The following is a 23121-nucleotide window of genomic DNA, read 5'->3' as shown; positions in this document are numbered from 1 at the left end:
ATAAACAACGAGGCCTTAGTACAACTTGGGATGCAAGCACCACGAAAAGATGCTATCAGTGTGCTAAACTTCGAAATTACAAAGGAGAAAAGTTACAAAATCAACGAACTACTTTAATACATTGCTCACAACAAACCACTCCACAATAACAATCAAAAGGAACTTTACAACGTTACAATGGACCAGATCGACAACAACACTGGCGGAATTATTCGCACTTGCACTGACATCATTCGGCATTGATCCCACACTTATAGAAGGAGGACAAACTGCCCATTCCGCCTTACAACTGCCATTGAATATAGTCGAAGAACAGATCTCGGTACGTAAAATCTCAAGAGCATCTGGACGGGATGAATCCTAAAGTAACCTAAAATTATCATCTGGGACGAATGCACAATGTCACACAAAAATCACTCGAAGCCATGGACCGATAATTACAAAACTTGCGAGGAAACTGTGAAGTGATGGAAGCGGCTCTACTTGTAATTCCTGAAGATTTTCGACAAACACTTCCAGTTATCCCCAAGTCAACGCCAGCAGACGAGATCAACGCATGCTTTTAAAAAAAATCACATCTCTGGCCACACGTACAAATACTGCGACTAACGAAAAATATGAGAGTTGAACTATCGAAAGACGAAACAACAGCACATTTTGCTCAACAACTTTTACAAACAGGTGAAGGCACATACCCTACTGACCTGACGACCAGCCCCATTAAACTCAACAGTGATTTCTGCAACAAGCCATTGCCGAAAATGAACTCATCGACCAAATTTATCCAGATATTGTTCACAACTATCCCTGGCTATTTGAAAGCGCATTTTGGCAAGTAAAAATAATATTGTCGACGATATCAGCTTTAATATTCAGAACAAAACTCCCGGTGAAGAGAGAACATACAAAACGATCGACACGATGGTAAACGTTGAAGAAAGTGTGAACTTCCCTAAAGAATTTCTGCATTGAAATGCCAAAAAAAACAAAAAAAACTGGTACACTTGCCCAATATCGTGTAGGGCACCTGCGAGCACGCAAAAGTGCCGCAACACGACGTGGCATGGACTCAACTAATTTTAGAAGTAGTGGTGCAGGGAACTGACACCATGAATCCTGCAGGGCTGTCCATAAATCCTTGAGAGTACGAGGGGTGTAGATCTCTTCTCAACAGCACGTTGCAAGGCATACCAAATAGCCTAATAATGGTCGTGTCTGTTGTGTTTAGTGGCCAGCGGAAGTGTTTAATCTCAGAAGAGTGTTCCTGGAGCCACTCTGTAACAATTCTGGACGTGTGGGGTGTCGCGTTGTCGTGCTGTAATTGTCCAAGTCCTTCGGAATGCACAATGGACATGAATGGATGCAGGCGATCAGACAGGATGCTTACGTACGTGTCACCTGTCAGAGTCGTATCTAGGCGTATCATGGGTCCCATATCACTCCAACTGCCTACACCCCACACCATTACAGAGCCTCCACCAACTTGAACAATCCCCTGTTGACTTGCAGGATCCATGGATTCATGCGGTTGTCTCCATACCCGTAAACGTCCATCCGATCGATAAAATTTGAAACGAGACTCGTCCGGCCATGCACCACGTTTCTAGTTATCAACAGCCCAATGTCAGGGTTGACGGGCCCAGGCGAGGGGTAAAGCTTTGTGTCGTGCAGTCGTCAAGGGTACACGAGTGGGTCTTTGGCTCCGAATACCCATATCGTTGATGTTTCGTTGAACGGTTCACACGCTGACACTTGTTGATGGCCCAGCATTGAAATCTGCAGCAATTTGCGGAAGGGTTACACTTCTGTCACTTTGAACGATTCTCTTCAGTTGTCGTTGGTCCCATTCTTGCAGGATCTTTTTCCGGCCGCAGCGATGTCGGAGATTTGATGTTTTACCGGAATCCTGATATTCACGATACACCCTTGAAATGGTCGCACGGGAAAATCCCCACTTCATCGCTACCGCCGCGCGGGATTAGCCGAGCGGTCTCGGGCGCTGCAGTCATGGACTGTGCGGCTGGTCCCGGCGAAGGTTAGAGTCCTCCCTCGGGCATGGGTGTGTGTGTTTGTCCTTAGGATAATTTAGGTTCAGTAGTGTGTAAGCTTAGGGACTGATGACCTTAGCAGTTAAGTCCCATAAGATTTCACACACATTTGAACATTTTATGACAGCGCCTCTAGCGGGCCAACCATTGCGCCATCTGGTTTCCCCCTTCAAGCTAGACAAGTTTCGTTCTTTGTAATTTTTTCGTTTGACGCTTATTTCGTGACATATTTGGCCCGGTCACAATACATGGACCACCCTGTATACCTCGGATAACAAAATGAAAAATTTTGTTTGTAAACAAGTATTGTAAATGGTTAGAATGTGTTTTCAAAAAAAATTTTTATATCTCTTATACTTTAACACGTGTTGTAAATAGTTAGAGTATGTTTTCAATAAAAAAATTTTACCTCTTATACTTTAAATTTTATTCTTTTATTCCAACTACCACACAATCTCATATCAACTCCCTGAACGAAGCCGGGTAACCCAGTTAGTATATTTTATTTCTTACTTTCTGACGAATTAGTCCATCGTTTTTTTTATTATCTTGCGCAGCTAATAATGAAAAGGGATTGTCACAACAAAAATTACTGCACTGAATAGTGGTTCATCCTTGTTACGCCACATCAAACGATGAGACAAGCATTAAAAAAAATTCTAAGCTCTTCGGACGTGGTGTGTCAAAACGAATAACAATATCAGGGAAAGTAGTCTTGGAAAGTAAATTCTAATGTATGGGGAGTCTAGACTATCGTTCTGAGATCCTCAGATGTGCTACAGGACAGTAAATGCCGATGGAAAAGAGCTAAGGTTTGGGGGTGAGGGAAGGGAGCGGGTTCTCCAGACGTGCCTGGCGGATTTCGTAGGTGTCCTGCGTTCTGTCTTTCGAATTTACCGGAAGAGCCAGATTTCACTTTAGAACAGGAGTGGAAATACGATCCTGGGGAATTGGACTGGGTAGCACGTGTCTCAGCTTAAGGTTAAGAACAGCTACGCTACGAGATAGGGATTGGTACAGGTCTTCAGTGGCCCTTCCTGATGGGCTGCCAAAAGGACACTCAGGAGACAACTGCATCTCGCACTAATTTAGAGCAAAGGTGTACCCTTGTTCTTTCTTCCAAAAATTTTCTCTGACCCAGTGGATAAAGAAACATTAACCGTAGATAAGGAATCTATAAGGAATCCAACCATCACCCCAGGCATAAAAGTGGTGAGATTAGAACCTTGGTGGATGGGGCTAGTGAAATTTGCGAACCGGTTTATTTACAAGATAAAATGAATCACTTACGATGCCTTTCAAGCAAAATGATACGTCCAGTATGTTGGAGGATCGAGTACTCCGTCGCAGAAGAGAGAAAGCCACATCTAATGAGGAACAACAGCCGCCAACTGGGAAAGTTTTCCTAACTTTTATTATCAGGATTACGCATCGCATTGGGAAAGTATTGATCTGGTAGAACGTAGAGATGAGAAAGGCGAAAGACGTGCGATATCCATTAGCGACAGCTACAGTGTGTAAAATTCCATTTAATTGTGGGAAAGTATACAATGAAACGATGGAAAGAAATATTAAAACACGTTTAGCCGAATACAAAGCGAACTACTTCCTAGGAGAAACTTACAAATCGGCCGTTGTAAAATAGGTTTCGAGACGGAAACCGCGAAACAAAATTCAATGAGGCGAGCGTTTCAGCAAAAACAACGTCTCATCGTGCATGTCGTAGAGATTTAGAAACACTATAATAATTTTAACAGAAAAGAAGAGGGCACTACGTTAAATAAAATATGAATGCCGATTTTGTGCTCTCACAATGACAATCGACTACTTTTAGTCGAGAACGACACCAGCCAGTAATACATTGCCATGGGGTGCCTCTTAATACGGAGTCGGACCTCCTTTTCCCTGGCGTGGTGCAGCAGCCCGACGTGGTGTGAACTCGAGAAGTCGTTGGAAGTCCTCTGCAGATATAGTGAGCGATGCTGCCTCTATAACAATCCATAATTGCGAAAGTGTTTCCGGTGCAGTATTTTGTGCATGAACTAACCTCTCGATTAGATCCAATAAATGTTCGATGGGATTCGTGTCGGGAGATGTCGGTGGCCAAACAATTCGGTCAAATTGTCCACAATGTTCTTCCAAACAATCGAGAACAACTGTGTCTCACGATATGGCGCACTGCCGACCATAAAAATTCCTTCATTGTTTCGGAACATTAAGTGCTCGAATGGCTGTAAATGGTCTCCAAGTAGCCGAACATAACCACTTACAGGAAAGTATCGGTTCATTGGGATCCTAGAACGTAGTCAATTCCGTGCGAACACAGCCCACATCATTACGGAGACACTACCGGCTTGCACTGTGCCTTATTGACAACTTGGGTTCATGGAGTCGAGTGGTCTGTGTCACACTCGAATCCTACCGTCAGCTCTTATCAAGTGAAATTAGGACTCATCTGACCAGACGACGGTTTCCCAATTGTCAAGGGTCTAATCGATGCGGTTACGAGCCAAGGAGAGGCGCTGCAGACCATGTCGTGCAGTTGGCAAAGGCACTCACGTCGGTCTTCTGCTGCCATAGCCAATTAACGCCAAATTTCGTCACACTGTCCTAACGGATACGTTCATCATAGGTGCCACACTCATTTCTGAGGTTAATTGAAGCAGTGTTGCTTGTCGGTTATCAATGACAACTGCTCTGCGGCTGCTCGCGGTCGTTTAGTGAAGCTCGTCGGCGACTGCATTGTCTGTGGTGAGAGATAATGCCTGAAATGTGGTATTCTCGGCACACTCTTGAAACTGTGAATCTCGGAATATGAAATTCGCTAAAGATTTCCGAAGTGGAATGTCCCATGTGTCTAGCTCCAAGTACCATTTCTCGTCCAAAGTCTGTTAATACCCGTGGTGCGGCGTAAATCACGCCGGACACGTATTCACGTGAATCACCTGAGTACAAAGGATAGCTCCACCGGTGCACTGTCCTGGGTACGCCCTGCCATCTGTATATGGCCGTATTGCTGTCCCATGGCTTTAGTCACCTACTACAGCTGGAGTATGTACGAAATTTATTCTTAAACAAAATCAACTATTTGTACTCTCAGTTGGCTTAGCTTGATGTGGTAAGACTTCTAGAGTTCTCTTGGTGTTTATGGCGGGACAAGAATAGTGACACACTCCTAAATTTGGAAATACTAAATGACACTAATGAAAAGGCTCATGTTATGAGACAAATTATTGAACTGTGGAGCATAGCTGCCGCAAACATCAAATAATCACAAAACATACTAAAACGACGAAGCCGTAGGAAACTAGGGAATAAATTTTGAAATAGGCCCACTCTTGCTATGGTCTGTGCCAGCTGCATACAGAATGAATACTACTTGCTCCGTTTACATGTATATCGATACAAGCAGCGCACAGCACCCCCGTGCTGTTAGAGCCGTAGTCGCGTATCTCTCTAAATCACCTGAGGTAAGTAACGACGTCATCTTGCTAACTTTCTTCATTGGTTCCACGCGCACCGTCTTCCCGTCACATCGAGTATTACGTAAATTCTTTGCAAACGTACAGAAGTTTAGCTGTTGAAATGTGGAAATATAATTACCACTCTAGGAGTCTCCGAAGCCCATCGCTCTGAATCAACAGAGTGAGACGGTGCAGTGGAAAGACGTGGAACGATACGGTGCAGTGGAAAGACGCTCCACTCGTATTCAGAACAGCAATTCTAATCACCCGGCCATCCAGCCTTAGGCTGCCTGTGGTCGCCCTAAATCTATTAAAGCAAATGCCGGGATGGCTCATTTGAAACGGACACAACCGACTTGCTTATCCATTCTTGCTTAATCCGACCTTGCATTTCATCTCTATTGGCTTTGCCGTCGATGGGACATTAAATCTGTATCTCCCTTCTTGCTTCATTCTCCAGCATTCCTGCTCAGGCACCGAAAATGTGGTAGTCTTTTATACCGGCATGAATCTGAAGATCTCAACGAAGAGCCAGTTCTGGAACAAGACTTTAATAATGAGGAAACCACTGAAGCATGTTTATGGCCAGAAGACGTAATCGTGGATCTGATTTCGGAATTTTCCAGCTACAGTTTCTTTTCAATTCTTCAATTCAATTTATGATCAAAGAATTTGGACATGTTATCTCTGAACTCTAACACAGGTCGCTCATAGTTAATAATCATGGTGATGTAAAATGTTTTATATTACGAGGGACGTTCAGAAAGAAATGCTACACATTTTTTTCTGAAAGCAGTTTAGTTTTATGCAGGATTTCAATAAACCATGTTATTCCTTATTCTACTGGTGCCGGCCTAGGTGGCCGAGCGGTTCTAGGCGCTATAGTGTGGAACCGCGAGACCGCTACGGTCGCAGGTTCGAATCCTGCCTCGGGCATGGATGACTGTGATGTCCTTAGGTTAGTTAGGTTTAAGTAGTTCTAAGTTCTAAGGGACTCATGACCTCAGCAGTTAAGTCTCATAGTGCTCAGAGCCATTTGAACCAACTCTATTGGTGAACCTTAAGAATACGTGTACAAAAATCCATTTGCGGAGACAACCATGTCTAAGAGGTAGCAATAGATTTTGAGGAAGCAAGTGGAATACTGCTATTGCGGTGAAATAAAGAAAGGTGTGTACCCAAGCTCACTAAATGTTTCAACACCGGTGTTAATTATGTGGAAACGCAACTAAAGTTAGGTTACTTCCTTGAATTTGAACTAGTAAAATAGGCACATCAATTTAAAAGTAAAAATTTATCGTCTTAGTACTAAACAGAAATTTTTGAAAAAGTTTACAATTATTTGTTTTTAATGCTTACCAGCTCGTCGAGGCGTTTAGCAAGGGCGTATCCAATTCTCGATTCACAACCTGTGATGACTACAACCTTGCCCGCTGCTGAAACCTGGAAGACAAAGTGAGTAATTTAATTCAATAACATATTTTCCGCAGCGCTTGATGTTAAAATCATGTTTATCTGCATTACAGACCAAATATTACAAACGTAAAATCCTGAAGCCACGAGCAACAATGGCGATTACTATTGTGGAAAAACAATCCAAAGATTACATTGTAAAAAACAAATAGGACAACTGACAGCTGATTGTACCTCACGGATTACACTACTGTGGTCAATAACATTATAAATAAAAACAAAAACGTCGTATTTGTAGTCCTTATGAGTGCTATGCCGAAGCTGGCCAAATCAGTAATAGAGGCCAGAAATGATCTTGAATTACGACGAAAAGAAATTAGCCATTAACACATAAAATTACCTATCAAGTACTTATACCTGCAAACAATGACAAATTGATGATGAATGATAATTTCGTACCACATTTGGACGTTTCTGCATATACACTCCTGGAAATGGAAAAAAAGAACACATTGACACCGGTGTGTCAGACCCACCATACTTGCTCCGGACACTGCGAGAGGGCTGTACAAGCAATGATCACACGCACGGCACAGCGGACACACCAGGAATCGCGGTGTTGGCCGTGGAATGGCGCTAGCTGCGCAGCATTTGTGCACCGCCGCCGTCAGTGTCAGCCAGTTTGCCGTGGCATACGGAGCTCCATCGCAGTCTTTAACACTGGTAGCATGCCGCGACAGCGTGGACGTGAACCGTATGTGCAGTTGACGGACTTTGAGCGAGGGCGTATAGTGGGCATGCGGGAGGCCGGGTGGACGTACCGCCGAATTGCTCAACACGTGGGGCGTGAGGTCTCCACAGTACATCGATGTTGTCGCCAGTGGTCGGCGGAAGGTGCACGTGCCCGTCGACCTGGGACCGGACCGCAGCGACGCACGGATGCACGCCAAGACCGTAGGATCCTACGCAGTGCCGTAGGGGACCGCACCGCCACTTCCCAGCAAATTAGGGACACTGTTGCTCCTGGGGTATCGGCGAGGACCATTCGCAACCGTCTCCATGAAGCTGGGCTACGGTCTCGCACACCGTTAGGCCGTCTTCCGCTCACGCCCCAACATCGTGCAGCCCGCCTCCAGTGGTGTCGCGACAGGCGTGAATGGAGGGACGAATGGAGACGTGTCGTCTTCAGCGATGAGAGTCGCTTCTGCCTTGGTACCAATGATGGTCGTATGCCTGTTTGGCGCCATGCAGGTGAGCGCCACAATCAGGACTGCATACGACCGAGGCACACAGGGCCAACACCCGGCATCATGGTGTGGGGAGCGATCTCCTACACTGGCCGTACACCACTGGTGATCGTCGAGGAGACACTGAATAGTGCACGGTACATCCAAACCGTCATCGAACCCATCGTTCTACCATTCCTAGACCGGCAAGGGAACTTGCTGTTCCAACAGGACAATGCACGTCCGCATGTATCCCGTGCCACCCAATGTGCTCTAGACGGTGTAAGTCAACTACCCTGGCCAGCAAGATCTCCGGATCTGTTCCCCATTGAGCATGTTTGGGACTGGATGAAGCATCGTCTCACGCGGTCTGCACGTCCAGCACGAACGCTGGTCCAACTGAGGCGCCAGGTGGAAATGGCATGGCAAGCCGTTCCACAGGACTACATCCAGCATCTCTACAATCGTCTCCATGGGAAAATAGCAGCCTGCATTGCTGCGAAAGGTGGATATACACTGTACTAGTGCCGACATTGTGCATGCTCTGTTGCCTGTGTCTATGTGCCTGTGGTTCTGTCAGTGTGATCATGTGATGTATCTGACCCCAGGAATGTGTCAATAAAGTTTCCCCTTCCTGGGACAATGAATTCACGGTGTTCTTATTTCAATTTCCAGGAGTGTAATACTTATGTTTTGGGGACTTAAGTAGATGCAAATTGAGAAGGAGAATAGACTTACAATAAAACAAAAAACCACTCACAAAGCGACATAATGCATCAAAACAAATCTTCTAAGACTGGGTAAGTCACTGAGAATTGTAGAGAATATCCCACAACCTAAAACTATTATTTCAGTCTTCAAGTGTGCAAAAACAGGTAAAACCGTAACACACGGGCCCTGTAAATTCTTCCCATCAAACAATGACAGTAAAGACGTTGCATGGAAATTGTAGCTGACGTATTTAGGAACTTCACATCACCATACTATAAGCAACGAATAAGAATAGTGTGTTGAATTGTTATGTGCCATACATCATGGTTCCGTCATTCTTGTACGTTACAATATAAATGTATTATGTAAAAGAACACCGTGATAAAAATATTATTAATAAAAAGTTGTGCGCAGCTGCACGTAGAGATTATTAATTGCTGTACTTTTTTAGTAATAGAGTTTTTAGCAATTTGTTGTCCATTTCGTGCTTAATTTCAACAGATATCGTCATATTGACCCGAAGAGTATGTCCATTAAGTATATTCAAACAGAACAGTAGCGTTAACCATTACCAGACTAGCGTGTGATCTGTAGAAGATTCTCTGTAATTAGTGCCCTTCTGCAGTGTTCTGTAGATGTATTTTGTGAAATAATTTCATAGTCGACTATCGATTATTAAAGCAAAGTCGATCAAAATCAGTAGCAACAGATTCTTTGATCTAAATTTATATCAGAAAAATTATATTTTTCTATGCATAATACATGTTTATAACAGCAGTACAACGTTGCTGATTGCTTACTGATTCCATGGAGACCATTTTATCCTTCTGAAATTGTAACTTTGGATTCATGTAAGAAGTCCACAATTCGAATGTTAGAGCCAGTTAAATTCATCACCCCATACTTTGGTACCATAAATTGAGGATCTAAAATAACAAAAGATCATAATAGGATAATAGGTTTCATAGGCGACCAATTCCTTTGGATAATTGCAAAATAGTGTGAAGTATCAAGGTGAGCATTTATGATGCAATAGTGAAATTCAGTTAAACGACCGTCTTAAAAATTAATGTTCATTCAGCCAATGCTAGAAAACAAAATATCATGTTTTACATGTACAACTGCAACGCAAGTGAATCGGGTGAGATAATATTAATAGAATATTAATCATAATTTTAAATTCTTTATAACTTCTGAAATATTACAGACTGGCAAAATCTAAGACCAGTTTTGATATCAGCCAATATTTCCTTTAAGAAGATATATTTTGTGCATTATTTTACAGTTGTCTCAAATTTCGTAAAAATTCCATTTATTTTATTTTGCTAAGCTTGCAGAACGATTTGTGTATGGAATTGATGGTTCAATAATTGTTGCTACCACGTTCATCTATATTATGATTAATTTAATGTACAAAGTGCAAACACGTGTATGCAAAAGCTAATATATACAGGTTGAAGCGAAATTCGCGCACTCGGGCTTCGCAGCGCGACTTCTCACACGCCAGCGATAAAAAAAAATATCTGTCACAAAATTTCGTCCGGCGAGTACATCTGGCAGAGAAAGGATGTTACAGAGTGGAAATCTGGCAACACTGTAACTACATGTATGGTAACTACCTCTGTCAGCACATGTTAGTTCTGCTCTACAGTTTGTGCTGTGGATAGTGTCTTTGGTTAGCATGCAGTAGGTCAATGGTTCGACTCTGGATTGAGGTGTATAATTTTTTTATGGTAAATGTAGTCCAGGTGGTACGTTATCTGGCATCTTAGTCGTCAACAGCGATTGCAGCGGGTCCTCTAGAAAACATTTGCACTTACATACTACAATCGTAGAAATGGAGGGTTGGTCGGCTTTGAAAGAAGCGCTTTCCACACTGTGGGCGTGAATTTATTCACACCACTTCATCTACTAAATGCGAAACCTGTTTTCTTTGCATCCTCCTCCAATGGTCCCATAGATTAATACCAACTATTATTCTTGCCTCATTCAGGTTGACTACATTTCGTTAGGGCCTTACATTACAAGTAGGACTAGCAACGTACTATGAGAATAATGTCCAAACTCGGTTACTATTTGTATGGGTTATCACCATGGTCCATTATTATTATTATTATTATTACTCTATCAATGATATTGTGGAAACATCATATCTCTTACCATTAGGGAAACAGTGTCATTCGAAACCGAACATTTCACAATTAGTGGTGTCGGGATGAATCGTGCAGAACAATATCTTTTAGAGGGGTAATGCGTGTTAGGTGGAACAGCGCGCAGGACTGGCGGCGTGTTTATACTGTATGCGCTGTCCACCAGACAGGCACTAGTTGCGAGCGAAGTAACGTGCCCGTGACACACTCTAATGTACATGAGTTCAAAATGGTTCAAATGGCTCTGAGCACTATGGGACTTAACATCTGAGGTCATCAGTCCCCTAGGCTTAGAACTACTTAAACCTAACTAACCCAAGGACATCACACACATCCATGCCCGAGGCAGGATTCGAACCTGCGACCGTAGCAGCAGCGCAGTTCCGGACTGAAGCGTCTAGAACCGCTCGGCCACAGCGGCCGACCAATGTACATGAGTACACGTATCGAATTTTCCCATTGTAAAACTGGAAACCAGTATGGCAGACGTACGGCATAAACAAACGATATATATATATATATATATATATATATATATATATATATATCGTTTGTTTATGCCGTACGTCTGCCATCCATGTATATGGATGTGCTTCTGGTCCTCGGTGCATCTGATAACTGGGCTGGTATTGCCACTCTTGATTATGCTGCTAGATATCCTTGTCGACGCCGTTCAGATAAAAATGCGTTCCGTCATCTGGATCCACGCCTTCGGGAGTCAAGTTCTCTCCTTCCACCACTGAATGACAGAGGTCGTCCACGGACTCGCCGTACTCCAGTTACTAAGGAAGCTGCTTTGGAGGTCATACACGAAGAACCTCTGCGAAGTACATGTAGCGTAGCAGGGCAGCTGCGTGTCTCGCAACGCACGGTCGTTAACATGCTGCACGAGCAAGGGCTGCACCCCTGTCATTATGCTTTCACACAACACCTGCATCCTGCAGATTTCCATCAGTGGATGCAATTCTGCGTATGGTTCTGACAACAACAAGAGGCCAACGATGACTTCGAGGGCACCGTAATATGGTCGGATGAAGCAGCAGTCACTCGTGAGGTTGTCTTCAATATGCACAATGCCCACCATTGATGTGAGGTTAACCTGCACGTCACCCGCGACCGTGGATATCAAGTTCATTTTGGTATCGACGTCTGGACCGGAATATTGGGCGGCAGGTGTTTGGGCCCTTCCATGTTGCCTGATCAGTTGACTGCACGAAGGTATCACGCATTCCTCAAACTATCTGCCTGATGTGGTGGAAGACGTTTCACTACATGTTCAGCAGAGGATATGGTTCCAACATGATGGTGCACCTCCACATGTTGGAATTAATGTGCGACAGTATTTGGACAGAAAATTTCTAGGGAAAAGGCTCAGTCGTGGAGATCCAGTTGTATGGCCACCGCGTTCACCTGACCTAAATCCCCTGGATTTCTTCCTTTGGGGACACCTGAAGGAGTACGTGTACTCCACTCTGCCGACGAATGTGGAAGAATTGGTCGCACGTGCTCATGCTGCTCTTGTTACTGTGGACGAAGCTCTGTTGCAAAGGGTCCACAGCTGTATGTTCCTGCGGGTTACGCGGTGTTTGGACGTGCAGTGAAGTCGCTTTGAGCATCTGTTTTTCTGAGGACAACGTATTCTGTTGTGAAGGTAATGCGGTTGTTATTATGGACAATATTATTGTCACTGGTTGCTAATGTGCGACTTCTGAACGCTCATATTACGTGTAGAATAAATTAGAAGTAGATGTTGTGTTATTGTACTGTGCTTCGTTTTTAGCATTTCGAAATTGATACTGTTTTTGTAGTTACTCTGTTATATGACAGGTCATTTGTTTCAACTGTCTATTTCTTATTTGTGTAACCACGTATTTTTTATGTTCAGCGTTACAAAATGCTGTAAATTTAGGATACATGTGACATGAGAAACGTATGAAATGTCAGAATGAGATTAGCAAATAAAAACTATGCGCCCCTACCTAGCATCGAATCCTCGACCTCCTGCATGCTTACCCAAAATTCTATCCACTGCAACAACTGTACAGCACAAAGAACATGTGCTGACTGAGGTAGTTACCATACATGTGGTTAGGGTGTTGCCAGATTTCCACTCTTTAACGACCTTTTTCTGCCGGATGTACTCCCCGGACGAAATTTTGTTACAGACATTTTTTCATCGCTGGCATGTGAGGAGTCGCGCTGCGAAGCCAGTGTGTGCAAATTTCACTTCACCATATATATATATATATATATATATATATATATATATATATATATATATATATATATATATATGTGTGTGTGTGTGTGTGTATGTCTGTATGTCTGTGTGTGTGTGTGTGTGTGTGTGTGTGTGTGTGTGTGTGTGTGACATAAATAAAAATAATACTGGCCATCCTGCAGCTTGTACTTCGTTTTCGTAACCTCACATCCCTTAAACTAGTGGGGAGAGGCATGTTCATAAACAGATTTTTGAGAGGTCTGAACAGGCAGTTCAGAGTGAGTTAACAATGAGGTAGGTCGTGTGGCCGACAGTACGTGCATTTTTGTTACTGCCCATCGAAGTTAGGATGGCATCACTGGAAAAGCATGGCCGATGGCTGTTGGTGTTGTGACTGCTTGTCGACTGTGTTTACGTAATAAATGTAATTATATGAAGACATGTTTAGACTTATTGCTTTGTACATAGAACACTATGCCAGTATAAGTCAACCCTCAGACCAGACTCCTGGAATGGACTGTGTCCGATGTAATTCATCAGTTTTTATTGATGAAATCCACAGAAAATGAATTTATGGTGTAACAGTATGAAGACTAGGAATTTAATTGATTATTGACCTCAAATGTTAGGAAACGCCACAAATTACGGACGTTGAGCTAAGATCCAAATCATTTATGTGGCAGAAATTAAAGTGACTGTTACAGGACCACTAAATTATTTCTTTCCACTCATTTCTGTTGCTTCCGTCATGCCTGTTCAAGATAATGCCTGACTCGTATGACGGTTTTATCATATAGCAGACACTGGTATGGAACATCGGACACCCAACACCATACATTTACATCAATAGCAAGTAGCTGTAGATTCAGGTCCAGTTGTACTGCCTCGCTACATTTGCACACTTAGGTCATACAAAAGGTACGTAGCACTCTACAAAAGGCATACGAGCACAAGGTACAAGTTCTTGAGATTGCGTTTGTATCAATTAAATATTGTTATTGTTATATTGGTGCATTTTGCAATCTGATATTAATCAAGTGTTTACTTGACCTTCGAAATAGTATTGCTTATACGGGCATTTATAATTTTTTGTATTTCGTTTTCATGGAAAAACTGTAATACTGTGCCGCCATAAAATTGTTCATTTTCGAGAGTCTATCTTCAACGGAAATTACTCCGAATGTGGTGAGGCTTATGAGGAATCAGTTCCTTTATTTCAATTAGTTAAGAAATTATCAACTGAATTTAAATTATGTAAGAAACCCATGTGATAGGCATCAGAAAAGTTCAACCAGAGATGAGAACATTGATACAGTGGACGAGATGATATTAGAACGTAGACTTTGGGAAAATCGATGAGAAATTTCGGAGAAATTACAATATTTAGAAATTAGGAGTTATATTTTGGAGGTAAAACTGTTTATTGTGTTATGTAGACGTTCTCGATTCCATATTCAGTAAAGGAGACGCGACACGCCAAGCAAGGAAGAAACAGTGATGTACAGTTGCTAGACTGGTATGAGAAGCACAGACGAAATGTAGATTACGACTGTCCGCGTGATTCGTGTGTATCGGGTAATGGTTACTCTAAAAAAGTCTTTTACAAAAACAAGACAAATGATATATCCTACTTCAGTATGGAGAATACATTAGGGACACAAAGTAAACAGTCGAGCTGTACTCACATCGTACCCAACGGGAATGAGAGTTCAGCAATGTGTAAAAAGTTATTACACGCACTTAAACTACAAATGAACAACCTAGTTTATATTTCACCAAGAGTAAACGTATTTCTTCACAGAAGTCTTTTTTAACGTGTATTGTACACGAATATTTTGGCAGTCTCCTCTCGTAAATGATGTTGGACTCATGTTTCGAACCCCCTTGCTGCTCAACTATCAGCATTCGTAACATCGTCTGGCAACGCCCAGAGTATGTGGAGGAAGTTCCGAACAATGCCTATCGATGATCTTTGACGTTGTCCTTGGTTCAAATGTGCAGTCTCGTCATTTTGTTTCCCTGGAAACAGGGAACGTGATCAAATTTGCCAAGTAAGCGTGAGGGAATCTAACATGATTTTGTGTAGGAAAGCATGGCTGTATTCGTACAAGACGACACTGAAGAGCCAAACAAACTGGTACACCTGTTTAATATCGTGTAGGGCCCCCGCGAGCACGCAGAAGTGCCACAACACGACGTGGCATGGACTCGACTAATATCTGAAGTAGTGCTGGAGGGAACTGACACCATGAATCCTGCAGGGCTGTCCATAAATCCGAGTACGAGTGGGTGGAGATCTCTACTGAACATCACGTTGCAAGGCATCCCAGATAAGCCCAATAATGTTCATTTCTGGGACGTTTGGTGGCCAGCTGAAGTGTTTAAACTCAGACGAGTGTTTCTGGAGTCACTGTGTAGCAATTCTGGACGTGTGGCGTGTCGCATTGTCTTGCTGGAATTGCGCAAGTCCGTCGGAATGCACAGTAAACATGAATGGATACAGGTGACTAGACAGGATTCTTACGTACGTATCACCTGTCAGAGTCTTATCTAGACGTATCAGTCCAACTGGACAAGCCCCACACCATTACAGAGCCTCCATCAGCTTGAGCAGTCTCCTGATGACATGCAGTGTCCATGGATTCATGAGGTTGTCTCCATACCCGTATACGTCCATCCTCTCGATACAATTTGAAACGAGACTCGTCCGGCCAGGCAACATGTTTCCAGTCATCAATAGTCCAGCATCGGTGTTGACGGGCCCCGGATAGGCGTAAAGCTCTGTGTCGTGCAGTCATACGGATACCGTGTGGATCTTCAGCTCCGAAAGCCCATATCGATGATGTTTCGTTGAATGGTTCGCACCCTGACACTTTTTAATCTCCCAGCATTGAAATCCGCAGCAATTTGCTGAAGGGTTGCACTTCTGTCACGTTCAGTCGTAAATGGTCCCGTTCATGCAGGATCTTTTTCTGGTCACAGCGATGTCGGAGATTTGATGTTTTGCCGTTTCCCTGTTATTCACGACACACTCGGAGATGTTGTGTCCCATTGCTTTTGGCCGACTATAACACCACGTTCAAACTCACTTAAACCTTGATAACTGGACATTGTAGCAGCAGTAACGATCTAACAAATGCACGAGACACTTGTTGTCTTATACAAGCTTTGCCGACCGCAGCACCGTATTCTGCTGTTTACATATCTCTGCATTTGAATACGCATGCCTATACCAGTTTCTTTGGAGTTCAGTGTAGTACGCCCGGAGTTGTAAGATTTGTGGGAGTTGTTCACCAGCTGGCGTTTTTACGACCAGAGTGAGGCGCTGTTTACCTATTCGTCCGTGGAACAGACCTGTTGTGACAACATCGTTGTCAAGCGCTGGTATACGAGTACAAGCGAAGTTTCTGCCAGAGAAATCTGCTCCAGGTGTACGTTTCAAATGTTGCGTCGCATAATTACTACAGAAAGCCAAAGAAATATGAATGTCAGTTTTATAATTTGTTCTATAAAAAATAACAGTCAAATAGAGAGTAAACAATAACATTTACCTGTTTACGCATGAGATTAACCCTTGAAATTAAGACATATCAACGTTGTAATGGGTTATGGAAGCTTTGAATAATTTTTTGTATCTTATAGTTCTGTAATATCTCTCTGTCCAAAAGGGCTTCCTTGATTTGTTTTTAATTGAACTTGTGTAGTGGATAGCATATTTCCTTAAACTGACAGTAACTGAATAGCTTTTAGATAGATACTTATTACGTTCAAATACAAAACACATTGCACTCTGGTAAGTGTCTTGCGTATTAAGTTCGAATACATATGGAGTTCCCGGGATATGCTGGTAAGTTATCTTGTGAGCGTAAAGAGTCCGTTGTTGAGAGCCCAGAAAGGTAAAACAGTTGTCTTTATTACAGTCACGACAATGTTCGAACCTCCTCCGTGTGCGGCTCGCGTTGGTGCCGTTGGTAGGTTGGCATCGTGTAATAGGGGTAGTGGCGTCTCGTCTTCTTCTTGTGTTTACTGGCACCACTACGTTCGCTAGCGTTGTCTGTCTGCGAGTGGCAGCAGCAGCGTTTATCGATATCTAATACCGTAGTACTATCTTTGGAAAGACGTCAAGTGTTTTCCGGGTCGGGTGTGTCGGTAGTTCGAGCTGGAGGGAGGTGCGGCAGCGCGAGGACGTGCCGGCACTGCTGGCGGCACGCAGGCTCTGCCTGGTCGAGGGGCTGCAGTTGCCAGGGCTACAACCTCGTCCACCGGACCCAGCACGTTTCAGTTGAGTGAACATTAGCCCAGTAGCGAAACCTCCACTATTTTGAGATCGTGCCGCTTGTTCGTGCGTTGCTGCTCACAGGGCCGCTGAGACGAAGAGCAGTGTTTGGAGTTGGCCAAATTAATTAGCCATCCTCCACTTCTTATTATTAATCATTGAATTCCTTGTGTTTATTCACGAAGTTCAACCAGCGGTATTTTTCGGCCTAGTGGCTGCTAACACCCCAGTTACCTGTCCTGGAGGTTAGCGTATTTTCGCGGCAGTGTACCTTTCCTCACCTCGCCGCTGCTGTCCTGTAAGGCATGTAGTTCGACAGCTTCCTTGATTGTGGTTCGGATATTTTGTCCTTTTGGACTACTTTCGTCCTAGTGGTCCCTTCTGCTTCTGGATGTTCTAAACACCGGATTCTGTCCACCAGTTCCGCCTTGCCAGGGTTATTCCATCGTTGTGTTGGTTACCAGACGTTAGGCAGATCTTGCAAGAGTGTTGGTCAACGTTTAAACTGTCACTAGTTTAAGTTGCCATCTGGTTAAGTGAATACAGCTCTTGGCTGCCTGTCTCGTCGGTTATGAAGTGGAGTGACTTTTCCCATACCGATCCATGGAGCACCGTCTGAGACCCACTTCTCTCTTGGTTTGATCACATTGTGATGATTGTGGTTTTTTAAATATTTTAGTGACTCTTGGAGAAGTTGAACTGTTCTTAAGAACTGTTATCCAGGCCTTCAGCCGTTAAATTGTTTTTTGAGTTATAACTATAGGGGCCTTCAGCCGCAAATAATCGAATTTCTGGTCAATAACGCCTTCAGCCGTGAATGCAATTTATTTGGAGAATTTTTAATTAGACATTGTCTCTTAATAGTGAAAATTTGAAGATTGTGTTTTAAAAAAAAAATATTGTAGTATATCTTAGAGAAGTTTAACTGTTCTTCAGAATTTTCTATACAGGCCTTCAGCCGCCAAATAATTTGAATTTCTGGTCAATAAGGCCTTCAGCCGTGAGTGCAACTTGTTTAAGAATTTTTTTATTGGACATTGTGTCTTAATAGTCAAATTTGATAATTGTTCCTTATTGCCAACTGTGGTGTCACCGCCAGACACCACACTTGCTAGGTGGTAGCCTTTAAATCGGCCGCGGTCCGTTAGTATACGTCGGACCCGCGTGTCGCCACTGTCAGTGATTGCAGACCGAGCGCCGCCACACGGCAGGTCTAGAGAGACTTCCTAGCACTCGCCCCAGTTGTACAACCGACTTTGCTAGCGATGGTTCACTGACAAAATACGCTCTCATTTGCCGAGACGATAGTTAGCATAGCCTTCAGATACGTCATTTGCTACGACCTAGCAAGGCGCCATGTTCAGTTACTATTGATATTGTGAATAATGTACAGTTAAGAGCGACGTTCACCATTTATGGATTAAAGTTAAGTATTCCACCATCTACGTCCGTTTTTCTAAATTCTAATTTCCTTGTCCTGTTCCAGACCTCACGCCAACCTGGGTGGGCTAAAACTCGTGCCTTTCGGCTTCCTCTAGTCACACGGTGTTGGCTCTCCTGCCAACCCACAACATCAACCTCATTTGCAATTAGTTTCAAATAAAGTGTACGTGATTTTAAGAAAAAATGAGCAACCAACGTTAACTGAGTAAGGCCCCATCCATACCAAATTCTGCCTTCCCTAAGTTCCATGTTTGAAGTAAATGTACAGGTTTTAGATAGATACTTATTACGTTCAAATACAAAACACATTTCTGCTCTGGTAAGTGCGTTACGTATTAAATTCGGATGCATATAGAGTTCGTGGGATTTGCTGGTAAGTTATATTGCGAGCGTAAAGAGTCCATTGTTGAGAATCCAGGAAGGTAAATATAAAAGTTGTCTTTATTACAGTCACGACAATGTTCGAACCTCCAACAGACGCCCAAGCACTGTGATCGTATTTATATCCAGAATCGATCCACAGGGCTCTAAATGCCAAAATGCCTAGCAATAATAGACTGGTGGCAAGATTCGTGTGTGTAAGTACTGCCTTTAAGTCCTCTCGTAGTAACACTAGTTGCAGTGGTAGTAACAGTAGGAGTCATCCGTGGATCACTTCTACAAGGATATTGGACATGTCATGTCATTAGAGCATGAGAAACAAAAAAGACATAATTTATATAATTTATATATTTATACTTCAGATTTGACAGTGATGGGACTAGCAGTCGGCCGTGGGCTTATAGTAGGAACCATCCCATCATTTCCTTGAAGTAATTAAGAGAAACCGCGCACAACTTAAAACAGGATGCCCAGATAGATATAAGAGAATCCATCCTTCCGAACACGAGGCCATACTGTTCAAACCAGTGCAGCCTCTTTCGGTTTATCGCTAATGTACAATACAGTTTTGTTTACATACTCTTGCGAATAAATTATTTAATAATGTAAACAGCTGGTGTAACCATGTTCATTCCCTTTTCAACACTGGTCAGCGCACATACTAAACAATGTTATTTCATAATGGGGCACCATGACATTATCAACTGTCGTCACGACCATGAGTAGGTATTTGGTTTACATTTTGTGTACCGGAACTTTCCAGTTGCCAGCCTGAAAACCTGTGACAGCATACATCCATAATAAGAAGCCGAGCTCAGACAGTGGATAAGAAATTAGCATTATCCACTGTAAAGTTGCTGTAATGTCTCTAGAAGAAGGTACAGAGTAATAGTGTGTTGTGAAATGGCAGACACTTTATTTTTGTTTACTTGCATTATGTTTGTACCAAACCCCTACCCTGTATTACGTAAGTAATCTTTCACTGTCTAGCATGTACAGCGTGCTTTGTTTTGCTTATCTGTTTGATCTGCTTGAGCAATTTACAGAACAATTTTATTCCTTGGTAGAAAATGCTTTATGAGTTTGTTTTTAGTCTTTCTTGATAAGTGTAAGTGCCGTCTACGTACTGATCTATGGTGCAGTAATTATCCAGGTTAGTTTTTATGTTCGTAACTGACTGGTAAATGTTTTTACGTGGAGTAGTTAAAATTTATATATGTTGAACAGGTCTTTACAATGAGCCCAGTTACTGTTTTTTGTTGTTATTCTCTTGACTCTTTCCTGTAACTTGAAAGTTTTAGTTATATTCGATGGTTTTATCGTCCAGAAAAAAATTACATGACTAAGAATTAAATATGAACTGCACGTAAGTAAAACGCATTGGCTCATACACACTGATCACAGGACTAAGGGCACAGCAAACCGATGAGATTTTGTTTGTCAAATCTTTTTAAGTTCCCACCACCTAGCTGAGCATCAATCCATTTTCCACAGAATGGCAGCGTTAATCAAAAAGTTAACTTCGCTAATCGTCAAACTGTTACTAAAAAAGTTAACTCCGTTAAAGCGTTACTCACGGGAGATTCATCAGAAGCTAAAGTTAAGAGTTAACACGTAATACGAAACTTTATGTTATGGGTGTAGTGAAATGAGCAAGTGAATCAAACGTTTCACCGTTGTTTAAATAAAAGTTTATATAATTATTTAGTTATCAATGTTAAATCACGGAAGAGTCAAAATACACTAGAATCCGATAGGAAGTTACATAAGGTGCGTATTTCCCTTCAGGAACATCAATATGTTAAGGAGCGAGGCTCGTTTACGAGACAAATGTCTTTGCCCACAGAAAAAACTCATTTGACTGCATCACTCGAGGATATATAGGTATTATACTTAATAAATAAATTTACTGAAACTAGTTCCCCAAGAAATGCCGCATCGTTGAATGAGTCTTTTGATTTGATGTCCAGCTGCATTTTGACTAGACCCTGGGCTTTACATTTTACAGACGTCTTTCTACTAGGTTTCTCTTTATGGCTAGAATCCGATTCCATGATTTCGTTTCCACAGCCAGATCACTAACAGAAAGTAGTTATTAATGCGAACTCAGTAAACAAACAACAATAAACAGCCAACACCCAGTTAGTCTCGCTCGCATTGGATTGTACCTTACATCAATCGCCCGATACCCGGCGTAACCACACACCTACATGATCGTCAACACATGATTTCCGCGGGCGGCGTAGCGTTGTTGTTGTCATAAGCAGTACTCCTAATTCACCATTAACAGATTCAAAGAAAATTAACGGAAGTTAAAGAGACCGTTTTCTAAGATTAACTTAAAAGTTAATCCTTTATTCTAAAAGTTAACTTCGTTAATTAATGATCAACGACCTGAGCCCAGCTATGCCCTTTTCTTATTTAAACTTCATTTGTTTTCTTGATGTTCAATTTAACTTTTAATGCATATAAACCATTTCCATATTTTCTTGAGGATTTAATTTGCTCCCTCTCGTTTTCTCAGTGACTATAATGTTGTTATAATCAGCAAAGAGAATTTTTTAACAACAACTAACTTTACTGCGAAAGTCATCGATGCATACTAGCAGATTGGAATCCCCGTGTCAATATTAACTTTTTATATAGTGGGAAAGTCTGGAACGTACCCTCACGAGACCAAATGAGTAGCTGTTTGAACAAATAACGAGCGAAATTGACACACAAACTTCCGAACTGACGTCAGATCGAAAGATTTGAACAAGGCTGGAAGCGCTTGACAGTTAATACATCTGTAATTGTACTGTAAAGAAAATACAGCAAAGCTCGATAGCCCTTCCGTCATGCACATGAATTCAGTGGTGCTGAACACCTGAAAAGGCAACGTAGGCAGATAACAAACCCAGTAAATTAAATTACGGATAAATAAGTGAGAGAAGCGACTGCCGATGTTGCTCATAATTTGACACAAAACTAAATTGCTTCGAGATACGTCTCATACTGAAAGCGGGAAGGACACTTCATATCTGTGAAAAATACGCTTTTCTACTGGAATTCGTCGCAGGCTGGGCTTCGTGCTTCAGTGTAGCGTCACAGTCACGTAAACATGGTCACTGTTCAACTCCCATCTCAGCCGTGGGTCTGGCTTATAAAGGAGGCGTTATTTTGGATGTGTTCCGTACTTGCAAGAGACGAATATGTGTGTAACGATTGCAAATGAAATGAGGAAGAAAACAGACTCATTCCTGAGATGAATTAAAATTACTGATTGCAGGTGACAGACATAGTTAAGCAATGAGGTGGTTATTTGGGCCATTTAAAAATACATATAAAGAAAAGTTACGACAGCGCTTGTTTAGCCAGTCGCCAGGTCGAAATATGAATGCACTGCAGAGAACTATATTTACTCAAACGTGGGACAGAATGAGCGCTTGTGGGATGTGATTGGAAGCAGCGAGCGACTGCGATTTGTGTTATTTTAGACTACAGCATTGGCCCGGTTGGCCTCTTTACAGGAATATCTGGGCTCGAGAGATGACGAAGCTTTTACGACGCCGTTGCTCACCGCCGGGGTGAATGGACTCACATCAGTCTCCAAACGACGGACAAAATTATGAGAAGGCCTCCTACTTGGAAGACAGTTAGCCTTGTCAAGTCCAAACTGAATTCCCTCGCGAAGTTCATTTGACTATAATAACCACTCTACACGGATACAAATTAATAACACAATAAATGTGAGTTGCTGTCTTCGTTCAGGTGCCATAGAAATAAGGCAGATTTTAGCGAGGGGA

General features: G+C 42.5%; 1 protein-coding gene across 1 annotated transcript in view; it reads right to left on the bottom strand.

The window, feature by feature from the left end:
* Positions 1-23121, bottom strand: part of LOC124555005 (D-beta-hydroxybutyrate dehydrogenase, mitochondrial-like) — a 298706-nt gene that overhangs the window by 114864 nt on the left and 160721 nt on the right. Inside the window, exon 2 of the mRNA XM_047128748.1 lies at positions 6872-6955. Within this exon, the coding sequence (XP_046984704.1) occupies positions 6872-6955 (84 nt within the window). The remainder of the gene's footprint in view (positions 1-6871; positions 6956-23121) is intronic.

This window comes from Schistocerca americana, chromosome X (assembly GCF_021461395.2).
Source record: "Schistocerca americana isolate TAMUIC-IGC-003095 chromosome X, iqSchAmer2.1, whole genome shotgun sequence".
Lineage (NCBI taxonomy): Eukaryota > Metazoa > Arthropoda > Insecta > Orthoptera > Acrididae > Schistocerca > Schistocerca americana.
This window is presented reverse-complemented; position numbering and strand designations above follow the sequence as displayed.